This window comes from Castor canadensis, chromosome 11 (assembly GCF_047511655.1).
Source record: "Castor canadensis chromosome 11, mCasCan1.hap1v2, whole genome shotgun sequence".
Classification (NCBI taxonomy): Eukaryota; Metazoa; Chordata; class Mammalia; order Rodentia; family Castoridae; genus Castor; species Castor canadensis.
The window spans coordinates 53,580,096-53,605,366 of NC_133396.1; the positions used below are offsets into that span (position 1 = coordinate 53,580,096).

A 25,271-nucleotide genomic window follows, 5' to 3' on the forward strand; every position below is an offset into this window, starting at 1 on the left:
TTGAGATCCTCTGGCCTCTGCCTCTTGAACAGCTGCGATTACAGGCCTGAGCTACCAAACCTAGCTTTACCCCCACTGAATTTCTGTTAACCAAGTGAAATCAGCTTCAGAGCAGTGTTGGGACCCTAGGGTCCCACTCATTTACACATTCATCTTTGTTTTAAGTTCATACTTATTAAACAGGGTAGGGGAGGAGGGAGAGATCTGAAACAGGAAGAGGAGAAAATAATCTCTGTAGCTTTGGGCAGACACCCACTACTAACATGTTTTTATCTTTCCAGTGCTGGGATTGAATCCAGGACTGTACACATTCTAGGCAAACAATGAGCTACATTTTCAGCCCCAAAATTTCTTGTCTTTGATATTCATACAAATTTTGAAATAATTGTCTTATTTTATGTATATAATTTTGCATGCTGATTTTTTTACTTCCTGTAAGCATCATATATATATATATTTAATATTACTATATACTATTTTTATTGTGATGATAATATATATATTACAGAATCTTTTAAACATACATCTGTGAATAACATTTTAATGACCAGGCAAATATTCTATGATGTTGCTATTCCATAGAAGATGTAACCATTCCTTTACAAATGGTCATTTAGCTTGTTTCCAACTTTTCCCTCTTTAAGATAAGGTTATGATAGCATCCTTTGACATAAAGGACTTTCCCCTTGGCCTTAGGGCTGTTTTCAGAAATGAAATTTATAAACCCTGGATAGTTGCCCTCTATCCAAATCCTGCTAATCCTGTACACCCCATTTCAGACCATATCTCCCTGGTGGATCTTCTCCGACTGTTTTATACTAGGCTGGTCTCCTTGGCTGGCCATATTACACAGCATTGTGAATACCTGCCCTTTCCAAATCACACACCACCTGATTTGCATACTCTGATGTTTCGGATAGGTCATAAATATTTGGTGTTGAGTGAATCACTCTTCCTTTTTGCTTCTCCTTAAAGGAAAATTCAATTACAAGGTGGTGTTACTTCCATCACACTTCGAGGAGAAGGACACCAGTTCTTTGTAGGAACAGAAGAGTCACATATCTACCGTGTCAACTTTACGGATTTCAAAGAGACTCTTGTTGCGACCTGTCACTTTGAAGCAGTCCAGGACATTGTCTTTCCATTGTAAGTAGAAGAGAAGGGACATAAGAGTGCCGAGATCTGGTGCAGCATACAAAGGAGTTTAATTTTATCACTATGTTTTCAATATCGCTTAGTATAATTTTTTCTCCTTAAAATGTTCTAATGTAGTGAATTATCTGAATGGATTTTCTGTTGTCTTCACCATGCAGTTACATTAATTTTTCCCTAATTCAAATCTGGGGTTCTTTAGAATGCTAACTTTCAAATAAGCCCATTATGGAAAAGGTATACCTAGAAAAACTTTTCTGTGTTTTCCCAGTGCCATCTGGAAAAAGCTTAATAATGCCCTTTTTTTCTGACTTCTTTTTTTGGTAGTACTGAGGTTTGAACTCAGGGCCCTGTGCTTGCTAGGCAGGTGCTCTACCATTGGATCCACGCCTCCAGCCATAAAATTGGCAACCACTGTTTCCAGACAATTTCTGGTGGCCAGTTGTCAAGTTTCTTTCCAGTCTTTTTTTGGTACCTCTTGGGGTCTTTCATATTTGACAGACTTTATTGGTGTTGGACATGAGGTCTTCTGAATCTAATGGCTTTATTTCTTCATAAGTCCCACTCAAGACAAGTGCAACAAATATCCACCAACAGTTTTGATATAAAAAAGAACATCTGTCATAGTGTGATACTACTCGATTTTGAAACATACTTTGTCTTTGGTGAGATCCATTTCATGAATGTGGTTACTTTCTCCTTTGAACTTCCTCAGTGTTTAGAAAACTCAAAATCATTCTTCTACAGATCAGCAAGACTTCCTTCCTTCCTTCCTTCCTTCCTTCCTTCCTTCCTTCTTCCTTTCCTCCTTCCTTCCTCCTTCCTTCTTTCCTTCCTTCCCTCCCTCCTTCCTTCCTTCTTCCCCCCTCCTTCCCTTTTTCCCTTTCTTCTATCCTCCTTCCCCCCGCCTCCTTCTTTTCTCTCTTTCCTCCCCTCCCTCTCTTCTCCCTTTTTTGAACTTTTTAAGCAGCTAGTCCTCATCCTAATTTTAACTCTGAGCCCCCAAACTAAATGTGTAGAAGGGATCCACTTTTTTTTCTATTAATTCCTAGGTGAGTAGATCTTAAAATAAGAGAGGGATGTTGTTATTCTTTGAAATGTGTTTGTGATGAAATGGAGACATTGGTTGAGAAGATTTAAAGGTTAGCTTTAGTCTCCATAGAGACTAACTGGAAATTTATTCTTATAAATTAGTTTACTGCATACCCCAATATTACTCCTTTCTCTTATCAAAGTTCAAATGATCTGTGATCTTTTGACATTGAAACTTTACTGTATATTTATGGGTTGCCTTTTTTTCAGCCTGACAGACCAGTTATGCTGGTATACTCATCTTTGTCCATAATCTTATATTTTCTCATAAGTAACTAAACAAAGAAAGGTTTTGGGTTACCTGAGAACATTAATTCTATCATCATGTCGTGTTCTCCTGTGAAATTTTAATACAATTTTCTACATTACAGGAAAGGCTTTCCTCTTTCAATGTAAATTTTCCATGGATGTATTTATTTGAAGAAATGTTACTTATCAGGTGTGTGTACTTCTCCAGTTACACACATCAAATGTGTATGTTTGTGTCAATCATACACAAGTGTTTTTTTTAAAAAAGCAGTGTGACTGTCCCTCCAGTTTACAAGACTTAGATTTCAGTGACTTTTCTTTTTGTGCAACTTAGTCCTAACCATTCCTATAAGGGAAAACACTGCAGAAGATTTCCCACAGGTGATTTGAGGTCATCGAATACCACTGCACACAAGAAATCTCCAAGACTATCAAGCCTTCAGGTTATTGGTATCTAAAAGGCATCCTGCTCTAAATCCCAACACATTTTGGTGTCGAATATGCATCTAACATTTTATGCCGTTTATGGCTGTATCTCTTATTTCTCAATGCTTCTTTGCAGTGGCACTGCTGAGCTGTTCGCCACGTGTGCCAAGGAAGACATCAGGGTGTGGCACACAATGTCCAGCAGGGAGCTGCTGCGGATCACTGTGCCCAACATGACCTGCCATGGCATTGATTTCATGAGAGATGGCAAGAGCATCATTTCAGGTAATGTCCACTGGCCAAGATTTGGTCCCAGGCTTTGCCTGTGGGTTTTTAAATTTTTTTATTAGCATGTAATATTTGTACAGGAAGATGCATTGTGATGTTTATATGTGTGCTTACAATATATCTTAGTTAGATTTACCACCTCCATCATTCTCCCTCCCCTCTTTCTTAGCACAATTTTGACAGGTTTCCTTCTTCTGTTTTTCACATATGAACACAAAATACATCCAGCATATTCACTCTCATTCACCCTTTCCTTGTGCCCTCCCTCCTCTCACTGGTACCCACCCCCCAAAAAAGACTTGTTTTACCCTTCAGTCCTTCATTAAAAAATATAGATAGATAGATAGTACAAGGAGTTTCACCTTGGCATTTCAGAGATGTGTATATTATGCTTTAATTGGATTAATTGCCCATTAGTTACTCTTTCTCTATTCTCTATCATCACACTCCCCTATTATTCAACAGCTTACAGTGAATTACATATTATACCCATGTATAGATGGATTGTTTCAATATTTTACATTGTCTAACATTTTCTTTCCCTCTCCCACCTCCCGTGGTCCTCTCAGACCGGCCACTAATACAATTTTGTTTGCTCTCTTGTTCACACGATTAGATATGTGTTTGTGTGTACATTTAACTTATAGGTCTAGCGTCCACATATGAGGGAAAACACATGATCTTTGACTTTTTTCCCTTTTTTAAATTATCATATTCTTGTACTGGGGGTACAGTGTGACATTTACAAAAATTCTTACACTATATCTATTCATCATTCTCCGCCCCCAGACCTTTGACTTTTTGAGCCTGGCTTACTTTGCTTAATATGATTGTTCCCTAGTTCTGCCATTTGCCTTCTGCCTGTGTCAATCTCATTCTCTCTCTCTCTCTTTTTGGCAGCACTGGGGTTTGAACTCAGGGCCTCACCTTTCTAAGCAAGTGTTCTTACGGCTTGAGCTACTTCACCAGCCCTCTCATTCTCCACTAGCCTCTACATGTGGATAGCCTCAGACAGCCTCTTCCTGTCTACCTGCTTTGTTTTAGTTTAGGCCCTGTTTTAGAGTTCCTTCTAGTTGGGAGATTTTATGAGCTAGAAAAAACCAAATAAGCAATTTCTCTTCTCTCAAATTCCTATATATAGCATGGATCTTTTGCTGAATAGAGAAATTTACTAATTCAATTTTGAGACAGATTTGAGGCCTTAATGAGCACAGGACCCTTGTGCTAGAACGCTTTCTGCTGTATGAGAGATAAAAACCTGACATAAACCTGACATTTCAGGGGGAATTTTTTTTGAGAACTCAATTTATGCCAAAGTATTTTAACATAAATTATAGATACCATGATATTCTGCCTCTAAATACTTCAGTATACATCTCTAAAAATATTTGCCTATAAAACAGTCATTTCTTAATATAATCTTGTGTTTAATCTGTATCAAATTTCCCAGTGGTCAAAAAATAAATTTATTGGTCACATCAATGAAAAGCCATACAAATCTTTAGGTGCAGCTATTAAAATGGTGACATCAGGAACCCATTTCATCCCTTCTTTTCTTGGCTCTGCTTACTCCTTGTTGATTGCCCCCTGCCCCACCAGGTACCACCAGGTACCCTTAGAGCTTACAAATCCCTTAGAGCTTGCAAATCCTCAGGTTTAGAAATCTTGGAGTCATCCCTGCCTCTGCTTTTTCTTTTAAACCCACATCCATGTGCCCCATTGGATCCCAGTTTGATATAGAGCCCAGGTTCCATTACTTGTCCTCATTTCCACCCTTGTCTTAGCCTGTTCTCATTGTCTCCATCACCCCAATGTCTTCTTACCAGGGCTCTCCACTTCTGCTCTCACCATCGCTCTCCTCTCCCAGTCTATTCTCAACCCAGAGCTGGAAATCTTTCTTAAAATGTCAAGTCAGGTCATGCCATTTATAGGGCTTAAAAGTTTTTTGTCCTCTGATAGTCAGTCCCAGAAATCACCTTAGGGCCTTGCATACTCTCTGTCCTCCCTTCTCCATCTTCTTAGCTCTGACTTCTCTCCTTCCCTTATTGTGAACCCCCTCCAGCCACATTTGCTTCTTTTCTGTCCCTCAAACTTACTGGGCACAGGGCTTTTGCTCTAGCTGTTTTGCCTGCCTGGTGCTCTTCCCCCCGGGTACCCTGATAGCTTCTTCCCTCATCATCTTCTTCAAGTCTTTGCTGGAAGGGGATCTACCTTGAACATCCTATTTAAAATTGCTAAGGTCAAGAGGCAACGAACACTAAAGCTGATTGGAAGGTGCCAGTCATGAAGACCTGGGGGGAAAGCAGTCCAGATAGTGGGAACATCAAATGCAAAAGCCTTGAGGTGGGAAATCACTTGGCAAATTTATATAGCATGAGGGTCAGGAGTCTGGGGCTTAATGACTATTCTTAGGGTGGGAGTTCAGGGACAGTGATAGTAGGGGAGGTTGAAGAGGTAGGTAGGGGGTAGATACTAGTTACTGTGCAGGATGAAGAGTTGAATTTTAACTCTAGGTGCAATGGAAAAAGCTTAAGTTCTTGATCAGGAAGGTTACACGGTTTTTTAAAGTTCATCCTAGCCCCTGTGTAAATGAGTGATTATAAGCAGGAATGGAGAGATAGGAAGGGACTGTTAAAGTTTGGGTACGATGGTACCAGTGAGGGGTTGAGAAGTGATCAGATTCTAGAGATTTTTAGCAGTAGAGCTGATGGGTCTTCTGGAGGACTGGATGTCCAGCTGGGTTGGTAGGATAGGAGGGAGAGGAATCAAGATGGCTATGAGGCTCTTGGCCTAAGTACTGAATGGTGGTAACATTTATGGGGGTGGGAAAGTTGTGAGATGAGAGAAGGAGCATCAAATTTAAAGGTGGGGGATGGGAAGCCAGTAAGTATTTGGAATTGTTGAATGATGCAACAGGTAAATCAAGTCACTGGTTGAGTGTACAGGTCTATAGCTTGTGGAGAAGTGGGAACTGGCTTCTCTCTTCCTCCCTCCGTCCCCACCCTCCCTCACTTGGCATGGTATGCACCTCTAGGCAGTTCCAACCAAGATAAACCCCATCTTCCCCTCTCCAAAGGTGTGATCAGTTTGGGGAGTCAGGGGAAAGGGACACAGGTACTGGACTGGTGGGGTTGGCCTGGCCACCACTACCGCTTCTCCCAATCCTGACTCATTGATGATTGAGGAGAGCACCAGTCTGCAGAGAGGGGCTGAGTATACTAACCCTGTCTGCCTTTTGTCTCCTTTCATGCCAGCATGGAACGACGGCAAAATCCGAGCCTTTGCCCCTGAGACAGGCCGACTGATGTATGCCATTAACAGTGCTCACAGGATCGGAGTGACCGCCATTGCTACCACCAGTGACTGTAAAAGGGTCATCAGTGGCGGTGGGGAAGGGGAGGTATTGCTCTTGAAAACAGAATATTTTCTTTTAAAAAAATTCAAGTTAGAACAAATTCATAGGAGACCATATATATATATTTTTAATATGCACCTGTACTAGGATTCAGGCAGGGCCAAATCAAGATTGTGATGAAACTCTAAAGTATATTCTAAATAAAAGTTCTAATGTTTTAATAGACATATATACACACTTGTTCACAGAAAGGACATTTAAGATGTAGACATGAAAACACTCTGACTGGAATCAAGTAGTGAATCCAAGTTACTGTTTTGCCAGAGTTGTGACATGCTTGTTCTTTTACTCATTGAATAATTGTATAAGTTGTGTCTTTTAAAGCAGATGATATTTTCAGAATCAAGCCTTAACACATCAGATGTTTTTGTCATTATTTTGAAATGATTACCCTCAACTTTTCCTGTCATCATTTCAAGGAACATCATTTCAAAACATCGTTCGTTCACATGTTTATTTTGGGGTCTCTCCTTCCCTATATCCCAGCTTTTTTTCTTAATTACTCAAAGCCATCTTCTTGTCTACATGCGACATTCTCCTTTTCCTTTCCTTTCTTTTTTCAGCTATCCTAGAAGGAATTTATCAGGGAGAAGAAAGACTCAGCAGCTTGAGGGAGCCTTTAGTATTGTTTAGGCAATGCAGGTGAATTACTGGGTTCATATTTCCCTTCTTCCTCTTGTTGTGTGACCTGCGCACACACTGTGGTGCTATAGCCTCTCTGAGTCTCAGTTTCCTGAAGAATAAAGAGACAATAACAATACTACTATTAATGAGACATTAAGGCCCTTTAGTTTTTATACTAAGTCTTTAAAATCTGGTGTGTGCATTTCACATCCAGGGCCCCTTCCATGTGACCAGTCGTAGGTCATGCTCCACTCCTCTCTGCCTTTCATTGCTCTCATGGCTTTAATCCATTCCCTTATCACAGCTGCCCACTCCATTTGACATCCTCAGCAACCTTCTTTGTTCCCTCAGACTTTGGGGCATCTGCCTTGCTAATGCCCAAATTTGACCTGGACCAGATCATCTGAAATCTGGGAGTCTCCTTACAAATGCATTGCTCGTGGCTTACTCAGCAATCTTTTCATAGTCCCAGTCAACTCCCCCTCCTTTCTTCCCCACTCAGCTATTGCAGAGCTCTCCTTCCTAAAAACATATTCAAGGCCTTTGTAAGTTTCAGACCAGAGCTGCTGATCAGCAGGTGCGTGCTAAAGGAAAGCAGTAGGTGCTAAAAATATTCAGCACTACCATTTTTAATGGTTAATGACTTTGTCTGACACATATTCCAACACAGGCATGGTGGTTTATCCCTGTAATATCAGCTACTTGGGAAGTAGAGGCAGGAGAATCACAAATTCAAAAGACCAGCCCAGGCAAAAAGGTAGCAAGACCCTGTCTTAAAAAAATGAAATGAAAACCAAAAAACTGGGTTTTTTGGTGGAGCACTTGCCTAGCAGGCCCAAGGCCATGGGTTCATCTGTAGCACTGAAAAACAAAAAAACCCAAATGCCCCAACCTCACTAACCTATCCCCTTTCCCTAAGTGTACCCCAAACTCCCTACAATCTCACAACAACTAAAGGGTTAATGCCTGGTACATCCAAAGCACTTCTAAGATTCTGGCTCCAATCCTGGAGCTGTTTGGTGGATACCCACCCATTACTGGTTAAATATTTTTAACAAAATCCCTGCTGAAGATTAAATACAAGCCTCACATGTAGGGGGCTCTTAAGATGGATTTGGCTGGGGCATGCAGCTCAGGGGTAGAGTGCATGCTCAGAATGTGCAAGGTCCTAGTTTTATCTCCCACATCCTCCCCACCCGAAAAAAATGTGAAAAGAAATTTGTTTTCTTTGACACTAGTCATTATCCAACCCCATAGTATAAGAAATTACTTGGACACCATAGGAAAAAACATGGCCCAGCTTATTTGGGATAATCTGATATTTCCTCATTGTCTTTACTCTGACGATGTAAAAAGTTGTAAATGCTTTCCTTACTCTACTTAAGGCTTTTTCTCTCTTATCGGGTACAAATAAGTCTGGTCTATTATAATGTATCATATTTATCACAATACCAGATTTTAATCTGAACCACTGCACTTTCAGTGGCCTGGACTCCTTTAGCAGAATAGTTTCTGCTCTTCTTATTTTTCGAAAATCTGATATATTCATTTTAAGAAGGTATACACATCTGATTACATTCCTATGTTTTCTGGTGTGGTTCTAACACAGCCTTTATCCACTAAATGACATACTATGATAACTAAATAGGTTTCCTTTTATTTATTCTGTTTGTAAATTACAATCAGGGCATCATCTGGACTGGTAATTTTGTGAGTAGGTAGTTGACTTACCCATGAATTTCATTTCAGGAGAATAAACAGGCATTAGAAAATATTTGCAATAAAAAATGGACATTGGCTTTGAGGAAGTGGAGAACGATTGGTTTTAAATGGTTGAAAATAAACAGCTGATGTGGAAGTTTAAGTGTGGCTCTGGGTACCCAAGAAATTTCATGATGGCACCAGAAATTTGAGAGCAATGCCAAGCAGAAATGAGCAGACAGATTCTTTCACTAGGTTTGGCTTTGCATTATTGATTTTCATAATGGGCGTCTCAGCCTGAGGGCAGAAGCAGGTTCAAGGGCATTGGTAGCATTTCCTGAGCTCCACAGAACAGGATTCCATCTTGTACATGCCATCTTTCCCATTCAACATGGCATTCCCACCTCACCCACCTGTGATGAAAACAGGGAATTTAAAAAGTTAAGTTGCACACAGCAGAGGTGAATACGCTCTTGGATTTTTTTTTTTTTTTCTGATCTCTTCCAAGTCCCAAGGTTATGTTAAGAGCATGTGCTCTGTGGCTTCCAGGTGAGGGTGTGGCAGATAGGCGGCCAGACCCAGAAGCTGGAGGAGGCCCTCAAGGAACACAAGTCCTCTGTGTCCTGCATCAGGGTGAAGAGGAACAATGAGGAGTGTGTCACTGCCAGCACAGATGGGACTTGCATCATTTGGGACCTTGTGTAGGTACCTGGGATGACTAGGGAGGATGACACGGCATTTTATTTAACCTGAGCAGAGATTCCAAAGGAGGGTGGCAATCTTATTTAAGGCAACAGTAAAGATATGTTCTTCAGACGCCCTTAGTCTCCATTGCTGTCCAGGGTTTACAGATGCTAACGGGAAGGGTAGAGTCTTTAGGAAGAACTGAATATCAGAAATTTCTGGGCAGATAGGGGAGCACTGAGAGAAGGATGATTTAACTTGCACTAATTCAGCTGTTTTGTGTGTGTGTGTGTGTGTGTGGCACTGGGGTTTGAACTCAGGGCCTCATGCTTGCAAGGCAAGCACTCTTACTGCTTGAGCTACCCTGCCAGCCCTATTTCAACTCTAAATATTGCAAATGAAAGGGAGCAAGGCAGTTCCTCTCGGCATCTTGCTCAGTCACATGAAGCCCAGAAGGAGCCTGCCAAGGGAGGAAAGGGTGGGAGAGGCATAAATTTGTCCTTCCCTTCTGTTGGGCCCCTTGTGCTGTGAGCACACCATGGTCCATAGCGTGTGTGGACTAAGTAGACCAAAGCATGTGTACTCGTGGCAAGAGTAATTCAGAAAATTTTCGAAGGAGATTTTTTGAATTTTGGGCTATAAACATTTTTACTGTGTGTTTTTATTTTGGTATCAGACCCTGTGTCTCCAACCCCTCCTCCCACTCATCGATACCCCTCTGCCATTCCCAGGATGCACTGCTTCTGTATAACTGTATGAGAGAGATTGAAATAAGAACAAAGATGGGAGAATAGAGATAGGTTTGGTCAAGTAACATAAAATATTCTTTTTTTCTTTTAATTTTTTTTGTGTGCGTGTGTGTGTAATGGGATACTACTCAGAGTCTCATGCTTGCAAGGCAGACACTCTACTACTTGACCACTCTGCCAGCCCTTCTTTTTCCTTTTGATACGAGGTCTCAGTATTTTGCCCAGGCTGGTCTCGAACTTGGGTACTTGAGGCTACAGGCATGTGCTACCATGCCTGACTGAAATATTCTTGATTGGAGAGAAGGGAATGAGGACTGAAGGCAAAGGCTGAGCACTTTTAATTTAATACATGAAAAAGCAGAAGGTAAAGCCATCCTCTGCCTTCTAGCTCTGTCTCATCTTGGATTCCCAATCACCTGAAGATCTGTCAAAATGTAGATTGGTGAGAAGGGACTGTGTAAAGAGTGCATTTTTTGGTTTTCTTAAGCCAGGAGAGCATGGCCTGTGAGATGGCCACCCAGCATAATCACCTAAGGAAAGAAGTGATATTTCCATTTTTTCTTGGTATGGGTTGAGCACCACTAATCTAAACATCCAAAATCTGAAATCCGAAACTTATCAAAAGTCATCATTTAAAAACTTTCACATTTTAGAGCATTTTAGATTTCAGATTAGGAGATACTTAGTCCATAAAGTCTATGCAGTATTACAAAACCACTCAAACCTGAAATTCCAAACATTTCTGGTCCCAAGCATTTGGAGCAAGAGATAATCAACCTGTATAGCGTCCATGGCAGGGGTCCCCAAAACTCTTGTGCACAGAGCAATCAGTTTCAAGTGCAGATCTTTGTGCTGAATCTACTGAATCCAAATCCCTAGGGATAGGGCTGGAAAAAAAAAAACACTAATTTTTTTCTTTTTCGAGTCCACTTTGCCACTCTGGTTACAGGAACTTGACTTGGTTCCAGTGGTAGGTAGCCTGATGAATCAAGAATATTATGTGGAAGGCAGCAGGTTGGCTCTGAGTTCAGTCTCTTCTTCCTTGTCACTGAGTTCTGCACTGCTTATAGAAGGGGCCCTTCTGCCTGCCCACCGTCTTCGGACTGCCACCGACGGATGTGATATGAGGTTACAGAAGTAGAGAGGGCAGAGTCTGTTTTGAAGAACTATAAGTACTGCTGTGCTGAGCTGTATGAGAAGTTTGAGATAGTTAAAGCAGCCCAAATCCAAGCTTGTACCAAATGCAGTTTGAATAGCAAACACATTTTCTATGGAGGAGAAAATAGAGTTTTGCAGCTTTTTTTTCCTTTCCTTTTTTGGGGGTGGTGGTACTGGGATTTGAACTGAGGGACTCACAATTCACAATTGTTAGGCAGGCATTCTACCACTTGAGCTAAACCACCTGCCCTTTTTGCTTTCGTTATTTTTCCAACAGAGTCTTGCTCTATGCCTGGGCCAGCCTGGACCATAATCTTTCTATTTGTGCTTCCTGGGATGACAGGCACATGTCGCCATGCCCAGCCAGTGATTGAGAATGGGGTCTCATTAATTTTTCACCTGTGTTTTGTGAATTTGAGCCATCATGTCCAGAGAAAACCTCCATCTCCTCCTCTTTTTTTTTTTGGTGGTACTGGGGTTTGAACTCAGGGCCTTGTGCTTGCTAGGCAGGTGCTTTACCACTTGAGCCACTCTGCCAGCCTGAATTTTGCAGCTGTGAATCTGCTTTGCAGGCGCCTTAGGAGGAACCAGATGATCCTGGCCAATACCCTGTTCCAGTGTGTTTGTTATCACCCAGAGGAGTTCCAGATCATCACCAGTGGGACAGACAGAAAGGTAAGCACTGTCTGCCCTTCTTATCCATGGGCTCCAGGTCTGTGGATTCAGTGTACTGTGGAGGACTGAAAACATTTGGGGAAAAATAATTGCATCTATGCTGAACAAGTACAAACTTCTTCCTTAACATTGTTCTCCAAACACTTCGGTATAGCAATTATTTATGGGTCAATAGGCATTGTAAGTAAACAAAAGGTGTCTTACTGTATACAGGAGAATGTGCAGTGGTTGTCAGATGAAGGATTTCAATATCCATGATTTTGGTGCTCTGGGAATCGCGGGTTCTGGAGCCAGTCCCCCTGGCTGACACTGAGGGATGACTACAACTGTATAGTCATATAAGTCTCCCTTTTTTTTTTTTCATTACCTGCCTCTCTCTACTCCTAATTTAATTCTTCTTCTGAGGAAGGGACCAAGGTTATCAGTTTGTCTTTAAACCCCTTTCTATGTAATGTTTTGTTGCTTTGGGACAGAAGGGAAAATTGGGAGTGAGGGAGAGGGAGGGACCAACCACACTGGGCAGGTGGCTGTGTGGGGCCCAGTCTCCAGAACTCAGGGAAGTTCTCATTTCCTCCTCCTCAATCCTCAAGTGGACACAAAGAACTTGCCTCCCACCAGGCCTGCAGCTTTGCTTTCCTTAAGCACAAAAGTGCTTCTTTTACAACTCTTCTTTATTTTACATTTTGGTACAGATTAAATCTACTTAGTCTTATCAAAAAAAGCTCATTTTGTCACAATCCAGGTTTATCAGCATATCAACATGTCTTTAAATAGCATGCAAATTTTAAAAATACTAAAAATATTAAAATGGTTCCTCCATCCCCTGCAGGAGTCTATTTATAACTTCTGCAGATACCATCTCATGGTGTATTTTTGCTACCTTCTATATAAAGTGGAACCATCTTTTGTTAGCATGTGTGTGGATGATTCCACCGAGCTGAGTCCTGCCTAATGCCTCATTTCTGAATTCCAGATTGCTTACTGGGAAGTATTTGATGGATCAGTCATCAGAGAGTTGGAAGGTTCCTTGTCTGGGTCGATAAATGGTATGGATATCACGCAGGAAGGAGTGCACTTCGTCACAGGTTAGTCCAGGAGAGGAACTGAAAACCAGGGGTGGCTTAATTAGAGGGGAACCTGGAACTCCAGAAAGGAGGCAACTGGAAGAGCCAGCCAACGGGTCTCAAGGACAACTTACTTACATTCAGCCCTGAATTCAACAGCCAGTTGGCTGGAAAAGAAAAATCCAGATGTCACTCTAAGGAGAGGAAAGGTTTGCACAGGATCCTTAGAGCACAAATCAACTAAGCCTTTATATTGTAGGTTTACTTTCTGGGATGGGCATCAATGATAGAAATGGGCCTTTAAATGTCCTGGACCTTCCAGTTGCTTTCCTCTGACATTTTCTACTCAAATTCTAAATGCCGGTCTTTTTATTCCCTTTTATTGTTGAGTAATGTGATATTCTCCCAACCCCAATAAATGAATTAGACAGTATTTCAGGGGGACATTTACCACACAACATCTACCAATTTAATTTCATGCCAGTTCTTTGATGCTTTAGGACATTAATGAATAAGTGCTCCAAATGAATTTAAAAGGTTCCACAAACACATTGGCTAAGAACAGGCCTGGAACTATCAAACTACATATAGGGTGACCCCAATCACTTATACAGCTGTATGCAGGTACCTGTAAACCCAGGCAGACTGCAAAGAACTGAACCAAGATGTTATTTCTGGGTGGTAGGATGAAGGGTGATTTCAACTCTTTGTAACCGTCCCCCCCCCCAAATTACTATAACACACAGAGATTTCCTAAGTTGGCACATGGGAAATGTGTGGAAAATGATCTGGTTATTTGAAACCAGGGCCGTTTCTCTCTGTTCTGTTGCAGCAATTCCAAGTAACTGTGTTTTTTTCAGGTGGAAATGACCATCTGATCAAAGTTTGGGATTATAATGAGGGTGAAGTGACTCACGTTGGAGTGGGACACAGTGGCAACATCACGCGCATCCGGGTAAGTCCAGGAAATCAGTACATCATCAGCGTGAGTGCCGACGGAGCCATCCTGCGATGGAAGTACCCCTTTGCCTCCTGAAGCAATCAGGGGGCCTCCCCAGCCTCTGCGATGACGAAGATTGGAGTTTGGATTAACTTCAGTCCTAGCCTCGATTTCTCACATCTCAGTTTTTTGTTCTTTAGTCAAAATATTTTATCTTTTAACTTTCTTCTTTCCTTTTTAAAATACATTTACATTCTCAAATTGTACATTAAAATTGATATACGTTCAGGAAAAATTTGTCCAGACTGTAATTTAAGAAGGTGTTTTTAAAAAATAATATTATTAAGAAATTCCCAGTTTTGGGCCTCCAGTGTAATCTCTTTTCTCTGACTCTGCAAAACCCACAAATATTCCTTATATTCTGTTCACAGACAGCATGGCTATTATTCCTCTAAAAATAAGACAAAGCGAATTTACCTTCCTAACCATCAGTTCATTGGTCAAGCTGCATGGGGAAAGGCAGGTTTGATCCAAATCTTAGGCAGCCTTTAAAAAACTCTCAGCCTTGTTTTTCTCTTTTGTCAAGCGACAATAAATTCTTGCTCCAAAGGTTATTATGAGAATTGAGATAACGTGGGAAAGCATCAGCAGAATTCCTGACGCTGAGGAAAACACGAATGCTTTTCTGCAAGTCGTTGGGAAATTTGGGGAGAAATCTCAAAGATGAAATTTCAGGGATGCTTTAGCGGAGTTGGCTACAGTGCGTTATCACCGGAAGGATGATGAGATGGACCTTGTGTATTAACCACGGTATCCTCCGCACCACCACCCAGGGAGGATAGTGATGACATTTTCCAGAATCTTCAAGTCTTCAGTTCACAGTACAGTCGGGTTCTAAACATATCCTTTGTCCTTTAATTTTTTTTTTTTTTTGCACCGGGTAACTGCTGCAATCCTATTTGAAGGATCAAGGAGCATATTTAATAAATGATGAGCACTTATTAAATAACAAGTAATATTTCAAGGCGCTGACGTAATAATACTGCCTCCTGCATGCTGCTGATCTCTTTGAGCTAGAAACTGATGAGAAATTCATTTTGCAAGATCTTGTCAGATTAATCATAAACCTGACAGTTACCGGAAAAAGTGAGGAGACGCCCCTGGGGTTACCCTGGGAATCAAGGGCGGGGCAAGGCCGAACTAATTCTGATTGGGCAACAATTCAGCAAGGATTTTTGCGTTAACAAGTAAAGCGGCCACCGCGTAGGGGGCGCGCCTGAGAGGCGGAAAACTTCCTGCCCTGCAGATCTTGAGGCTCTGCAGCGCACAGAGCCGGGTCGAGTTCCGGTTTCTCTGCTTACGGGTCCTGTGGCCGCCCGACGTTGCATTAACTTTTCCGAGCCCACTTCTCCACCCGTTAAAACGAAGACGATCAAGTCTCACAAGTTTTTTGGAAAACGACTCGAACCTAGTCTGCAGTTTATAAAAGAAAACCACAATCACTCTGGGTGTTTCCTCAAAAGGGCAACACGCGGCTCCCCAGTTCAGGTCCCCGGGTGGTGGGTGCAGGTAAAGGCTCTGCCTGCCCCACGGGGTACACAGGCTGCAAGGAGGTGGCGCCACCTGACCGCACACACCTGGGTCTGCGGAGGAAGTAGCGATGCACCAAAGCGCACCCCTCCTCTTCTCAGCTCCCGGAGCGCGTCTGTCACCACACCTGAGGCTGCCCTTGAGAGACTCTCCTCTCCCTTTTCTTCCTCCTCACCTGGCCGTAATTACAGGAAATTTGGCAATAGCCATGACTTGGTAATATCCTAGGCGCTTTCGAATTTACCAGTCCTCTTATTGTCACAGCTTGAAGGATGGGTGGGGAACCGGAGCAGAGGTGAAATCCAAGTCTGTGGGTTTACAAGAGGTGAGGGAAGGTGGAGGAACCCAACCAGGACGACACCTGGAGCTTTTATTCCGGGTCAGTGCCGCAGGGGAAGGGACAAGGCAGGAGCAGCAGTGGCCGGCACTGCCCAGCGGCCCGCCCTGCGGCCGGATTCCCGCGCTGGGCGGGGCGGCCCCGCCCTTGGCTCCGCCTCCGCTCCGTCCCCGCGCACCTGGCCCGCAGGTAGCCGGCGCCGGGCGCTTTTCCCAGGCTGTAAGCGCCTGGGAGTTGCTGGTTCGCCTCGAGCCAGGGGTGCTGCGCTCCGTGAGCCGTGCGGGCGGGAGCCATGGACCGGGACTCCGGGGACACGGCCGGAGAGGGTCCGCTCGCAACCCGGCCCCGCCGCCGCCGCTCCCTGCGCCGCCTGCTCAGCCGCTTCCTGCTGGCGCTGGGCAGCCGCTCCCGCCGGGGGGACTCGCCACCCCGACCCCAGTCCCCGCATCAGCTCGGACGCTGCGATGGTGACGGTGAGGGGGGATTTGCCTGCGCCCCGAGCCCGGCTCCAGCGGCCCCCGGGAGCCCCGGGGCGGAGCGCCCACCCGGACCCCAGGCTCACTTCCCCGCGGGCGACGGGGCGCGGCCGCCGGGCGTGCAGGGTTTAAAGAACCACGGCAACACCTGTTTCATGAACGCCGTGGTGCAGTGTCTCAGCAACACCGATCTGCTGGCCGAGTTCCTGGCGCTGGGACGCTACCGGGCCGCGCCGGGCCGCGCCGAGGTCACCGAGCAGCTGGCGGCGCTGGTGCGCGCGCTCTGGACACGCGAGTACACGCCCCAACTTTCCGCAGAGTTCAAGGTAGGCAAGCGCTCGGCCGCCGACCGCCCTCGTCGACCTTCTGACCCTTCTGCTTTCGCCTCTTTAAAAGTGTGTGCGTCACCGGGAAAGGGGTTTTGGGGGAACTTTTGTTAAATGCCATTTATCCATTTCTGCCTCGGGTTACCACCGTTGTTTTGGGGTGACGTGTTATGCTACTTGCATGTTTTCTGTATGAATTAATTTCTCCCAGGTGTTTTGAGCGGGGGTGGAGAGCTGGCAGGATTAAGTGTATTCGGCCTTTTTGCAGTCAACAAACATCCATTGAAGTGTTGAAGGCTTGTGGGCCGGTGTGTTAACGTCAGGGTTAGAGTTTCCAATCTGGAAGGGTGTGGAATGGGGAGTCGTTTTTGGACCGACAGGACCTCAGATGATGCTAGGGTTCGGAACTTCAGGTTGAGAAGGACGCAACCAGGTCAAGAACTAGGGATCAGCAGGTACAAAGGCCATAGGACTGACGGAGCTGCGTATGGGAGGCAAGGAAAGAAAACTAGTGTCGTTGGAGTGTAGTAGGCAGTTAAGGGTGACCGGATCTTGTGTGACCTTGGAGGCAGCGGTAAAGACTTTGGGTTTTAGTTTAAGCCCATTGGCTGTTGAGAACACGTAGGCCAGGTATTGTGCCGAGTGCGGGGTTGAGATGGTGGGAGTGCTATTTTGGAGATGGCATCCTTCTTTTTAATGCACACTAAATTCCCTAAGGGTGTGAGCGTGGGGTTGCGTTTATTGTCTGCAGCATCACGGTCTTCTTGCCGAGGATGCTGCAGGGTCACCAGACCTGGTAAACCACGTGTATCACTTCACCCTGGGTTAAAGGGTGTGTGTGTGTGTGTGTGTGTGTGTGTGTGTGTGTGTTCCGGGTCCCAGTTGCATGAAAGTGTTCCTGATAATTGATGATGCACAAGGCTTGCTTCCTGCTGAAAAACCGCAACTCTGGGCAGCGCTGAAGTTCCTCACAGACTGCTGATTGTTATTCTTGGGGGAGGGGGAACCTGTCAGTGTTCATTCCACAAGCATCACCTGCTCTTCAGTTTCAGCCTGAGAAAGTAGTCTTTGCCACGCTTGTGACCTGCAAGGATGCCAACCCCCACCCTCCTCTCCTGCCTCCTAGTGAAGAGGCAGTTCTGCAACTGTCACATGGGCATAAAGTCTCTTGGTTTTTTTGGCAACGTTTCCTTTTTACATCGGAGAGGCAGTGTGGTATGGAGGTTTAGTGCATGGTCTCTGGGGCTTTGTGACTTTGAGCAAATGACTATATCTTGCGGTGCCTCAACCCTTCTCATCTCTAAAATGGGACTATAATAGTACCTACTTTTATTGTGGGGTGGTTGTGAGTATTAAATGAGTTATCATCAAGAACAGTGTCTGGCACCTGGGAAGTGTTCATTACTCTAGAATTACACCTCCTCACCTCCAGAGACCTAGAGGACGGAGGGAGGTAATCTTTGAATAAGTTTTCTCTTGCCAAATGCATTCCTATCCAGTTACTATGGCAATGAAAGAGATGAGTAGTTTGGGAAAAAACTCAAATTAGTAATCACACTCAGTGACTCACTGGGATTTCCTGTCTCTCTCCAGCTGTCAAGTCCCTAGGGCTCAGGAGCACCTCGGTGAACCTAGGGGAATGGAAGAATAATGGAGTTGTTGATATGTTAATGAAGCAGATACTGGTTGGCACTTTCTGATAACTAGCCTTGGAGGGAGGAGTGGAGGATTCCAGAATCTGGACTTAGAAACATTAGGGAATGAGAGCTGGGTGGGTTGCTCTTATTTTACCCTGGATGAAATATTCATCCATTCAACACACACATTTTTGAAACTGTGGTTTGGAACTCAGGGCTTCACACTTGCGCCATGCCTCCAGCCATTTTTGCTTTTTTTTTTTGGACTTTGGGCCTTGATTTTTGCCTGGGCTGACCTGAACTGCAATCCTCCTATTTTAGGCTTCCTGTTGGAATTACAGGTGCCCAGCTATTAGTTGCGATGGGGTCCAGAGAACTCTGCCTGGGCTGGCCTACCATTACTACCCACCCCCCATCCCATCTCAATCTCCCGAAAGAAGCATCACCAGGGCCCAGCCATTCAGCATATTTTTGTGCATGTCTATTGTTGGGAAGTAGATGGATGAGCACAAACCCAGATCCTGGGGCTGCCCTCCAGGAGCTTACAGTCTAGAGGGAGAACAGAATTTTAGTAAAAATGATTGTGCAGTCACATACAAGGTGCTATGACAGTTAATGGCAGGAAGATGTATTTTGATTGAGGGAGCAGGGCAGGCTTCTCTGGAGTTGGGTCTTGAGAGATTGAGGTGTCAGCTAAGGACAGGGAGGATGAGAAAGTGTACTCCAGGTCCTGGGGACTGAGCATGCCAACCACAGAGCGTGGGGCTGAGAGTCCTGCCAAGTGGGTTGATGAAAGCCAGTGTGGTCAGGGAGGAGAGGCTGGAGGACTGGAAGAGAACAAGAGAGACTGGTCTTTAGGAGGGATTAGACCCAGGAAAGGACCAGCATGCAGGGGTGTTATCCCAACCCAAGTCCTGCATATGGATGGGTGTGTGTGTTTCCCCTTCCTGAGCCCACAGTCACCCCCGCTTCCTCCAGACAGTAGGACCAGTTTTTAACACCAAATGAATTAAATCCATTAAAAAAATTCTCTTCATAGTTTTATCTATAATTTTTTCTTTTCTAATAATGTAGTTCAATATGTGTATCACACAAAATTGTAAAGTGTAAAAAAAAGATCTGTAACTCTAACCCCTGGAGATAACCATCATAAACATTGATGTGTTTCAAATTATATTGAAACAATTGCAAATTCTAGTTCTATGTTCTGCTTTTTTGTTTTTCTTTTGGTAAGTATTGTCATAAGACTTCTTCCTGGTTATTAAAATATTCTATAAAACTTTGTTTTTAATGATTGTATATATCACTAAATGAACCAATCCCCTGTGGAGATGTTGTCATGCTGTACAATTTCCCAGTTATCACCGTATTGACATTTCTTGTATTTAAATCATTGTCCACAGCTCTGATTACTTCCATAGCTTCATTTCTACAAGTGGAACCACATAGCCAAAGCAAAGGAGTGACTATTTTAATATCATTCTGTTTTTCCTTTTGAAACCAACTTCACTGAGGTATAAATTATATTGAGTGAAATGGGTCCATTTTAAGTGTAGTATTTAATGAGCTTAACAAACGTGTGGACCTGTGTAATCACCACCCCAAATTTAAATATACACTTTTTTAACTTTTAAATCAACTTTATTGGGTTTCATTATTTTTACCATCCATATTAATAAATTTCTTCCAAATAATTATGTCAAGTTTCACATACATATTTTCTTGGATATTGAATGTTATTTTACTAATTTTCCCCAGTTTTACAAAGGTTATAATTGACAAAAACTATGTTTATGGTATATAGCATAATGTTTTGATATGTATATGTATATGTATAGATGTTGAAATGATTGATTCAAGCTAATTAACATATCCACCAAACTCACATACTTAACAATTTTTGGTGTCAAGAACACTTAAGGTCTATTCTCTTTGCAGTTTCCACGTTCATAATACATCATTATTATAAGTCACCATACTGTGTAATAGATTTCTGTGACTTAAGAATTTATTGGGGGGTAGGAGGGAGGTGGCCCAAATAATGTATACACATGTCAGTAAATGTAAAAATGATAAAATAAAACTAAAAAAAGAATTTATTGAACAAAAAAATAAGACCTTGTTTTTATTTTTTATTTATTTAATTTTTTTTTTGCAGTACTGGGGTTTGAACTCAGGGCCTCATGCTTGCTTAGCAGGCACTCTACCACTTGAGCTACTCCACCAGCCCTATTTTTATTGTTTTTGATTAGTAACAAGGTGGAAGATTTTTCCATGTTTCTTGAATAGTCTGCTCTTGAAATTGACTCTCTCTGTTGTTTGTGTATCCATTTTGCTTTTGTTTTAAAATTTTTTTAAGATAGGGTTTCCCTATGTAGCCCATACTGGCCTTGAACTGTAATCCTCCTGCCGCAGCCTCCTGAGTGCTGGGATTACACCATGCTCCAGTGGACTTTTTTTTATAGAAACCTGTAGGTTACTTATTTTTAATACCTAGTGCTGGGATCTGCCTTTTATTTGTTCCTCTAAGTTCTTCAACCTTTGCCATAATTGTGCAAAGACTCTCCAAATTGTCTCCTCCTTCTCACTATCCCAGTACTGGAAGCTTTAGATTTATTTATGTCAGACCTTTTGATAACTATCCTATTTTATGTCCTTTCTAGTTTTTCTATGGTTATATTCAGGGTTTCAGCCATCTGGAATTTATCTTAGCTTATGTGCTTAAAATCAAATTTAGATCCAGCAATGTACTAGAGGCACTGCTTTTTAAAAACAAGGATTCCTTCTTCATCATTCTTATGTTCTGGAAGTTTGGACAAAACAGTAACAAATGGAGCAAAAAACTTGGAACAGGAAGAAAATTGCTAAATGGTTCTAGAAATCCATATTTTAGAATTATTGCTGCCGTTCATGAGGTCAGATACAAGATTGAAAGTCAAAAGCAATAACCATTTAGAGCATATTAAAAACTAGATTTCATTCATAAAAAGCCAGAAACATGAAATAAGTGGGAGTAATTTTAATAAGAAATATGCTAAAATTTATCAGTGTTTGGGAGCGAAAAACAACACATGGGCAAATGCACACACAGATAGAACTATGCCATTATAGAATAGAAATACCAAATATTTGGTGAATATTTCTCTTCAGTGGTGTTCTAGTCACATTTCAATGGCCTTTTTTTTTTTTTTTTTTTGAGACAAGATCTTATGTATCCCAGGCTGGCCGAGAACTCATAATCCTTCTGCCTTAGCTTCCCAAGTTCTGGAATTACAGGCATGCCCGGCCTCCAGTGGACTTTCTATGGGAATGTCTTATAGAAACCTGTAGGTATTTATTTTTTAAAATCTGGAAAATAACCTGGTAGACACTTTATAATTGGGAAAAGTCCAATAAAGAAAAATATTCACTGTAAAAAAAATTGGAATGTATAAGTGAAAATGAAAAAATGATCCCACCATTCTGTGACAACCATTTGTTAATAGCTTGCCATATATATGTTTATATATATATATATATATAAACAAACTGGTTTTGCACTTTTTGGGGGAGGTGCCAGGATGGAACCCAGGGACTCATGCATGCTAAGTGTGTGCTTTATCACTGAACTATATCTGCAGCAAGGGTTTTTTTTTTTTTCCCCTCTTTTTACCACAGAATCTCCCCCTCCCCCATTAGTAGTTTTTAATCATTTTTTTTTCCTTTTTTGCAGTCCTGGGGTTTTAACTCAGGGTTTCCTGCTTGCGAGGCAGGTTTTCTACCACGCCCCCAGCCCTTTTTGATCTGGTTATTTTGGAAAGAGGGTTTTGCTTTTTGCCCAGGCTGGCCTGGACTGAATTCTTCCTGCTGGGTTGCAGGAAAATTGATCTGGTCTATTTAGGCCTATTTATGCTGGCAGAGGGGGAGATTCTTAAGGCAGGTCTCCTTCTGGGTGTAGGTGTAATCTTCCAGGTCAACCATGGTTAGAACTGAACAGATGAGAAAGAGGGGAGGGGCAGAGGCATTTTGGGAGCCAGAATCCAGACTGCTTGACAGCGACTGATCAGAGGGAGGAGGGAGAATGTTTAGATGATACCTGCATTAAGAGAGGGCTGGTTTTAGAGACTGTGAGTTGGAGGGGCTGGTTGCTCAACTGGAAGAGAATGTCATCAGTACAAGGGTACAGGCTTGAAGGTGGCTTGGGAGTAGAATTGCCAGGTAAAATGCATGGCACTCAGTTGATTTTAATTTTCAAAATTTCCAAGTACATCATCATTATTATTAATTACAGTCACCATGCTATGTAATGGATCTTATGAATGTATTTTACCAAAAGAAGTAACACCTTGTATTTATTTCTTTGATTGCACACAGATAAATAATGACTAACTTTTCAGTATAAATGTATTCCAAATATTGCATGGGACTTATTTCTACTAAAATAATTATCGTTGCTTATTGAAATTCAAATCTAACTAGATGTCTTCTACTTCTGTGAAGGGGGTTCTGGGGCTAGAACTCAGGGCTTGTACATGCTTTACCTGTGTCTTGTATTTTTATTTGCTAAGTCAGGCAAGTCCTATGTGGGGGTCAAAGTGCAGGGAAGCTCAGGAAAGAATCCAAACTAAGGTGATGGGAATAAAGACTTAGAACCAACATTTCAGTTAATTAGATTTAGAATTTTGCTTTGACTTATCCTAAAGTTTCCTTTAAATCTCAAGGGAAGATTGGGAAAAAGAAAAAACCATGAAAGCTCAGGCTGTTTGATTGGATTGGTAGTGATGTGTATGATCGTCTTGGTCCCCAGCCTTGCTCAGACTGGCCCCTTTGGCAGGCATGAGCATGGATGAGGTTCTAAGAGAGGGTTGTATGACTAATGGACGGATAAGCATGTGTCTGTGTGCACACACAGACAAGGGGATTTGCTCCCTCTCAGGTGCTCATATACTGGAAAGTTGCCCATGGAATGCCTAAGACTCCTACTCACTGGGAAGGACCTCAGGAGGGGAGGGAGAATGGGTAGAAGGAAGACTTTCATTACTGTTCTGTTTATATTTTGAATTCTTTTTATTCTTAGAATGTACAACATTGCCTTTGAAATAAATGTTCAAAAGTAGGAATATGCATTCACACACAAAGTGTTAAAGTTGTGACACAATTTAGCAAAAGGGGCAGGGCATCTTGGGTGTCTTGTTCCCTATTGTATTCCCTAGTATAGTGCCTGGCACTCAGTACATGTTTATATGATCTAACCATAGAAGAGAACTTTATATCCTTAAATTTTCATCCCTGTTTGAAAGAGGCGATAAAGGAGCCACATACACTGTATTTTAGGGAGTCAGCTTTGCTGTCAGTGTGGTCCTTCCCAATGAAGGAAATCAGCAAGGAAGAGAATAGGGAGGAAGGCTGTTCACCTGTGTGGTGATTGGAGACAGACAGCGCAGGCACAGACCTATGGAGGGAAGACCAGTAGAGTGTGGGACCCCAGCAATCAGAGGACAAGAACTCCAGGAAGGACAGATCACCAACTATCAAAATATTCAACAACCCAGGATAATCCCCTGGGTTTTTAAGGGGTAGGGCATATTAATGTCCTTCTGGAAAAAGACTGTCTTCTACTCAGAGGACTCTCATGCCAGTTGGGGGCAGGTGTCAGCAGGAAAGAACACCACTCCTACCCCTCGTTGTCTGTGTGTTGTCATCACAGGTCAAGGCTGAATGATGCCCACTTGGTACCTTGGTGCTTACGGGACCTTCATTCTGGTGTCTCAAGGCCACACTAACCTTTGATTTTCTTTATCTCCTCTCAGAATGCTGTTTGCAAGTATGGCTCTCAGTTCCAGGGCAATTCCCAACATGACGCCTTGGAATTCCTGCTCTGGCTGCTGGATCGCGTCCACGAGGACTTGGAGGGCTCATCCCGTGGGCTGGTGTCGGAGAAGGTCAGTCACTTTTGGATATTTTTCATTCATTATTTACTCAATCCTGATTCCTTATATTCATGTGTACACACATGCTCTTCCCTGCTCCCTTATTTTAGCTCTTGTTTGTTTCATTTTATTTATTCATTTTCTATTTTTAAAATTTATGTTATCATATTACTGTTTTATTGGGGGTACACTGGGACTTTTACAAAAGTGCTTATGATACATCTTAGTTAAATTCACTCCCTCTATCCTTCTCATTTGTTTTAAACAAGGCTTTTTGTCCCACTGCAGTATATTTCTTGACATAGTGAATAGGGTTTCATTTTGACTCAGAATTTGAGAAATCTTTTTTTTTCTTTTTCTGTACATTCTATGCATTAGTCTGGCCATCTGAGGCCATAGGAGCCATTCCTTATTTTTGGACAGTCCCAGTTCAACTCTATGCTTGCTTTCTCAGTTCACATCTCAGAAAAGCAATTCCTAACCATTTTTCTCAAGACATAGACTAGATGATTTTTACACATATGCACTTAGCATTTCCATTTTTAAAAAAATGATATTTGAGACAATACATTTAACAAGATATAAATAAGCTACAATGGTAAGCATTTCCGCTTTTGATGAAACCCCAGACCTTACAATACTTTGTAATAGCCACAGTTAATTGATACATCAGCTATGTTCTTTATAGGCTTTGCTAAATAAAGACCAATGACTTATGCTTTAATGCCACCCCTTTATCGCCCACTTAATAAAGTGAAAGTGAGTGAAGTTGTGAGTGA

At 42.5% G+C, this 25,271-nt stretch overlaps 2 protein-coding genes across 4 annotated transcripts in view; both read left to right on the top strand.

Moving 5' to 3' along the window:
* The window catches only part of Cfap52 (cilia and flagella associated protein 52), a 39,443-nt gene extending 24,942 nt beyond the window's left edge, over positions 1-14,501 (top strand). For both annotated transcript variants that reach the window (XM_074046802.1, XM_020161434.2), the window contains 7 exons: positions 976-1,146; positions 3,056-3,204; positions 6,462-6,607; positions 9,497-9,648; positions 12,111-12,213; positions 13,187-13,298; positions 14,138-14,501. In XM_074046802.1, the coding sequence (XP_073902903.1) occupies positions 976-1,146; positions 3,056-3,204; positions 6,462-6,607; positions 9,497-9,648; positions 12,111-12,213; positions 13,187-13,298; positions 14,138-14,313 (1,009 nt within the window). In that variant the 3' untranslated portion in view covers positions 14,314-14,501. The remainder of the gene's footprint in view (positions 1-975; positions 1,147-3,055; positions 3,205-6,461; positions 6,608-9,496; positions 9,649-12,110; positions 12,214-13,186; positions 13,299-14,137) is intronic.
* Positions 14,502-16,311: 1,810 nt separating this feature from the next.
* Usp43 (ubiquitin specific peptidase 43) overlaps positions 16,312-25,271 on the top strand; it is a 57,695-nt gene continuing 48,735 nt past the window's right edge. For both annotated transcript variants that reach the window (XM_020161432.2, XM_020161433.2), the window contains exons 1-2: positions 16,312-16,946; positions 24,373-24,504. In XM_020161432.2, the coding sequence (XP_020017021.2) occupies positions 16,437-16,946; positions 24,373-24,504 (642 nt within the window). In that variant the 5' untranslated portion in view covers positions 16,312-16,436. The remainder of the gene's footprint in view (positions 16,947-24,372; positions 24,505-25,271) is intronic.